A 6,168-nucleotide genomic window follows, 5' to 3' on the forward strand; every position below is an offset into this window, starting at 1 on the left:
ATGATCAAATCGCTACGTCACTCTTATTGTTTTTCTATTTTGTCTATAAAATAGAACACTAAGATTACAAATTTGTTACAAGGAAAATTATTGACAAATTGGAGAAAACTAATAATGAATTAGTGATATTGTGCTAGTGCCACAAAAAGTTTTTCATAGACCGCACAACTTGAAAATAAAAAAAACTTCACATAGTTGTAAATTTTGTTTAAAAAAAAAATACTTCATAATCATTTGGTTGAGAAAAGAATTGAAGCAGCTAGTAAAAAACTTTTTAAATGAACTAAGAAAAAGAAAAACACAGGATTTGATTTCAATGTAAATTCTAACAAATTCTAATTGGTGGCAAACCACAAAAGAGTTTTTGAAATACCACAATTAGAAGTAAAGCTGTACAAGTTGAAAGTCTTAACTTTTTAATTTTTCTAAGTTTTGATATAATAATCTATACTTTGTTAGTACTCTCATTACTTGAGGTGGATGGATCTTGGTTTCCAATAGCCCTAGCTCGATGCCTTCTTTTGAAAACATCTTGCCTGAATTTCTTGGTTTGACATTGCAACTCCATAAAAGGTTTTCTCTCTATATTTTCTTTTTCACTCTCCAACATCTTTTGCCTCTTTGCAACTGCCATGGCTGCAACCTTGTTCTTCTGCTGTTGCCGTTCTGTCTCTTCCTGTAAATGGTTCTCTATGTATAATATATAGGAATAGATATGTTTGCGAATGTGCTTACATGAGAAAGATGCATCAATGCTAATATGTAAAAATGTCAAAGCTAGTTTCACATTGCCAGTTGTTAAAGTAAAAGTGAAACCAATTCAATTTCAAGGGTTGATTATTGCAATTAATACCATAACATCAAATGTAATTACTCTAATTTTAATGTTTATGCATCTTAAATCCGGCACAAATGCTTTCATTATATCTAGAAATGATAAATGTATAATGAGAAAATGTAAATGTCGTTGTTAGGGTAGAAACTTATAAATATAGAATTAAAAAAGATTATTTTCAAAATAAGTACAACACTGTATCTAGTGCAGAGAAAGGACCTGTAGATCATGAATGAGACTGTCAAGAGATTTGATCTTCCTATGTGGCCAACGAGGAATACCAAATTCTCTACATTTCCTTTTTAGAACTGTAAGCCCAACTTTCAAATTTCTTGAAGCTTCCACAATTGGAAGATCAAAATACTTGGCTAAATCCGATAAAGCAATCCTTGCAACATGTTCACTTGCTGCTCTCTTTTTCTTATTGTGTACAATACCTGCAATCTTCCATCCTATCTATAAGATATCAAATTTGAAGAATTCAATAAAATTCTGAAGTCAAATGAAACAAATAACATGAAAAAATTTTAGCTCTTGTCCAGAGGGAACTTTTGCTTGTTTTGTTTTGTTTTTGTTTTTGTTTTTTGTTTTTTTTTTGTTTTTTTGTTTTTTGTTTTTTTTTTTGTTTTTTTTTTGTTTTTTTTTTCCAACATAACCTTGTAGAAGCAAATTAAATCTTAAAAGAAAACTAGTTGTGTTTGCTTTATCAAAAGGAAGGAACTGAATAGATTCAACAGCACAATTGCAAAAAAATAACTAGTTAATTATGGTTAGTATTGCAAGCGACAGTAGCATTTTAATTAAACTTGCTTTTTTGTTATTGAAAGAATTTATCAATTGAATTTCAACTAAGTTTAGCACTCCAATGTAAGTTGTTGCTGACATAAAGCATATTAAAAAAATATATTTTAAAAATACTTTATTGTAATTGCCAAGACAAAGTTAATAATTTCAGTTCCATGTTACTACTATGATAGAGAGAGAATTATAATTTTAAAAAAAATAAAGAAGAAAAAAACAGAAGAGCAAGGAGAGCAGAACATGAGCATTGAACCTGGTGAACAATGTTCCTTTTCTTGATCTTCAGATGATTCTAACTCGGTAACTGGATAAGGAAGACGGTTAAGATCCAGATGTAGATTGGGAGAACTTCTTCTTGATTGACGGTAACAATCATCATTCTGTTGGCATGTTTCCCCTTTTGGAAATCGTGATTGCTCTTTGTCTTCCATAATGCAGCCCAACTGGAAAATAATTTGAAGATCAACAGCTATTGTTGGTACTGACTTCAGCTTGGGATTTCTGAATAATTCAAAAATAAAGTCAGGAGCATTATAAATTAGTTTATCAGCAAACTTGGAAACATAACATTAAAGTTCAACTTATTCTCCACCTAGGAGTGGCATGGCTGGAGATGTGTATGATATTCGGTTCAGACCATATGTGGGTCAAATTTATTTATTTTTATTAAAATTAGAAGAGGGGTTGAGAGAAATTATATGAAGCTATTGCCTATTAATCACAATTTCATTTAAGTGTTTAAATGGACTCATTTTGTGCTGTTTTCAATCGTAATTTTTAAAACACAAACAAAACATCTCTTTAGCTTATTAAATAGAACCTCTAATATAATAGAAAGAGATTGCATCAAAACATCAAGCATCACCAAGGAGAAATGTGGTGACCATGATCAGAAATTTCTTATCTAAGCATCTGCATTAATTACTTTCAAAATTTGTAAAATAATAAGGCATTCTTTAAAAAGAAAAAAAAAAAAATCATGAAATATTAATTGAAGATCACTCTGTTGCTTTGCTGGGATTGTGACTTCCAATATAGTAATCATTACTGCTATTATCTGAAGCCTTTCATAAGAGAAACGTGATTACTCGAAGTAGATCAGGTCCGCATGACAAGTCCAAGAAGAGAAGGTCCAATTCAAGAAATGTTATAACTTTACAAGTTCCCCAACTCGGTTAAAGGAAACCTCTAAGGCAAATATTCTTGCAATTTTTATTTTTATTTTCTTCTAAGGAAAAATCTTCCTTCAATTATAAAGCTGCTTCTTATCAATATATATATATATATATATATAAAGCTGCTTCCTTTAGCTGCTAAAATCAATTTGTCATCTATAATAAACTATCTTATAACTATAATAGTAACATCGAAATGGCTTTTTAATTACCATGCACCATTCTATGGACTTAATTAAATGAAACATAACCACACAAAATTAACTGCTTAACTGCAGTTCTTTTTGAAAGAAAGACCAGTCTTTTTATGCCGGGCAAAACTTAATTATAATTCTTTAAATGTTGTACCGTATGTTCTCCAATTAAATTCAACTACGTGGTTGTAACACACTAACACCTAAGCAACCGTAACTAAGTTTTACCCTTTCATGTCCAAGTCAAAAATTAATCATCTTAGAATATAGGAGTATGTCATAAAATCATCAAACGGTAAACCATTAAATTAACTCAATCAATCCAGCAAATGGACACCTGAAAAAATGAGACAGTGAATAAAATTTAGCAAAAAATGGTGTACCTGGAAATTGAGAGTAGAGAAGGAATGCATGTAAAATGAGGTGGACGATCGGCATGAAATGCAAGAATGCAAAGCCACAAACCGTTCACAAGCCCTTCATACACTTCAGAAACCCGAAACTTAAGCAATCTGAGAGCTGGATTAGTTGTCATTTCCATATATGATCCATTGGCTGAGAACAAAAACTCTCTCTCAATTTCATTTTGCTTCCCATCCTCCACTTGGTACACATGCAAGCTCCTAATCAACTCTGCAAAGCAAGCCAATAAAAAAGAAAACATATCATAAATCAGCAAACAAACAAAAAGAGAGAAATAGTATCTAAAAATTGAATATTAAGAAATCCCCCTTTTAAAGTCAGGATTTTTACTTTGAAAACACAAAATCAACAAAAACTTGAGCTTGGAATGAGCAAGGTGTGGTTGGGTTATTATATACCTTCGTTAATTCTGTTTTGAAAGACCAAGAGAGATTTTAAGGAATGGGTTTCCATGAGGAAGATTAGAAGATGATTATTGGAGAACAAGTGCAATTTGAAGGAAGTGGCTGATGAAGAAGATGGGTTTTGTAACAAGTTTACATGATTGTTTTTATCGGTTTCAGTGTCACTTGGCGGTCCTGTCAATTATGAAGATTCCTTTTTTCTGTTTTTCATTTAAGAATAATTATAAAAAAAAAGTTCAAATATACTTATATCCGTTTGTTGGTTATTTCCAAACATCATTAAATTTTCCAAACATAGTCATAGTAACTCCTTTTTGGTTTCTGCTTGCTTGTGTGATGGGAAAATTCAAAACTTTCTTGTCCTTTTTCTTTTGGTAAAAGCCAGAACAATATCTTTTAATGGTTGTAGATATAGTTGTGAACATCAATAAGATTTAAAAAATATATATATAATTATATATATATAGATACACAATAGAATTTTCATAGATTTTACGAGATTTATCCCAATTTTTTCTATTTGATGATAAAAAACTTTATTAGTTAAACTAATTAAAACATAAATGAAGTTTAATAAGTTACCAACCGTGATGTTACACTAAAACTTGACTCCATCAATCATTAATTTGATTTCACATGATAGTTTAAACACTTCACCTCTCACATAACCAGAATTCTGCAAAAATTTTCTGTATGAATTATTCTGGTTTTTATTTATTTTTATTTTTTTTATATATAATTATTTTATTTGGCTAAGCATAGAAGTTTCTGGTTATTTGATTTATTTTCTAGCTAGTTATTTGGGATGAAATCAATGAAACATTTTCTTTAAGAAAATATATACAGTATATGTTAGTCCTTTAGCATCCGAGGTTTTTTCTGGGTTGTAAATTTCGTCGTTTAGCATCTTTAACACATGCAAACGGCACTCCTTTTCTTTGGATTTTTCTGCGTTAACCAATTGACGACTAAGTCCAATTCTATATCCCAAAATACCGGTTATGCCATCAGGACTTTTCCTATCATACCGTTAATCGATAGCAATCACTACTTGACATAGTTGACAGGGGTGATTAAGTCAAACAAGAAATCACCAGTACAAGAGTCTGTACCAACTACTTTGGACGCATGTTTGATAAGTGTCACTAGAAGTTAAAATTAAGAATTTATTGCCCATTTTCTTGTACCAAATCAGTCACGGAGGAAATTAGAACCATCTTTGCTTCTGGTGTGATGCCAGCCTACCTAAACCAAACTCTTGTTGTTCTTATTCCTAAGAGGGTTGGTCCTGAACTTCTTGGGCACTTTAGGCCGATTAGCCTGTGCTCAACAATTTACAAAGCTGTGACAAAGATAATCGTCAATAGAATTCGGCCTTTCATGCACCAATTGGTCTCCCCCTTTCAAACTGCCTTCATCCCTGGCCGGAAAGGCCGTGATAACATGATAATAGCCCAAGAAATCCTCCATTCCATGGGGAAAAAAAAGGGGCGTACTGGTGTTATGGCCCTTAAGATTGACCTCGAAAAGGCCTTTGACAGGTTGGAATGGAGCTTCATTAGGGAAGTTTTGCTCCACTTCAATTTTCCTTCTAATCTTATTGCTTTAATCATGGAGTGTATCTCAACCTCTTCTGTTGCAATCCTCTTCAATGGAGGTAAGCTTGAGCCTTTTCTCCCTTCGCGAGGTATTCGTCAGGGAGACCCCATTTCGCCATATATCTTCATTCTTTGCCTTGAATACCTCGGGCTTCTCATACATGAAAAGATCAATAACAAGGCTTGGAAAGCTGTCAAGGCCTCCAGATCTGGTCCGGCTTTCACTCATCTTTTTTTCGCAGATGACCTAATCCTCTTTGGGCAAGCCTCAGTATCCACATCTAGTGCAATAGATGATGTGCTTAATCACTTTTGCCAGCTCTCTGGGCAGAAGGTCAGCAATAATAAATCCCAGATTCTCTTCTCAAAAAACACTCCCCTTGCAACCCGAGACAGCATTTGCAACAATTTGGGCTTCTTAGAAACAACCAAGTTTGACAAATACTTGGGCTTTCCTCTTAAATTTTCTGACCGAGGCAGCAAGGATTTTGACTTTATTATTCAAAGAACCCAAGAAAAATTGGCGGGTTGGCAAGCTAATTTGCTCTCTTTGGCTGGTAGGCGCATCCTAATTCAAACTTCTTCCACTGCAATAGCAGATTATGTGATGCAGGGTGCCCTTCTTCCCAGCAGAGTTTGCCAAGAGCTTGATAGGGCTCATCGTAACTTTCTTTGGGCCTCCACTCCCGAAAAAAGGAAAATGCACATGGTGAATTGGGATAAGGTCACTTCTCCTAC

General features: G+C 33.1%; 1 protein-coding gene across 1 annotated transcript; it reads right to left on the minus strand.

Moving 5' to 3' along the window:
• Nucleotides 1-387: 387 nt before the first annotated feature.
• Nucleotides 388-3,933, minus strand: LOC126689618 (protein RKD5). Its single transcript, XM_050384851.1, has 5 exons — nt 3,827-3,933; nt 3,389-3,638; nt 1,890-2,137; nt 1,055-1,272; nt 388-676 (listed from the first exon to the last, which is right to left on the minus strand). The coding sequence occupies exons 1-5, from the start codon at nt 3,879-3,881 to the stop codon at nt 446-448; spliced, it is 1,002 nt and encodes a 333-aa protein (XP_050240808.1). The 5' UTR covers nt 3,882-3,933; the 3' UTR covers nt 388-445.
• Between the last annotated feature and the right edge of the window lie 2,235 nt (nt 3,934-6,168).

The sequence above is a fragment of the Quercus robur genome, chromosome 6, assembly GCF_932294415.1.
Source record: "Quercus robur chromosome 6, dhQueRobu3.1, whole genome shotgun sequence".
Taxonomy (NCBI): Eukaryota; Viridiplantae; Streptophyta; class Magnoliopsida; order Fagales; family Fagaceae; genus Quercus; species Quercus robur.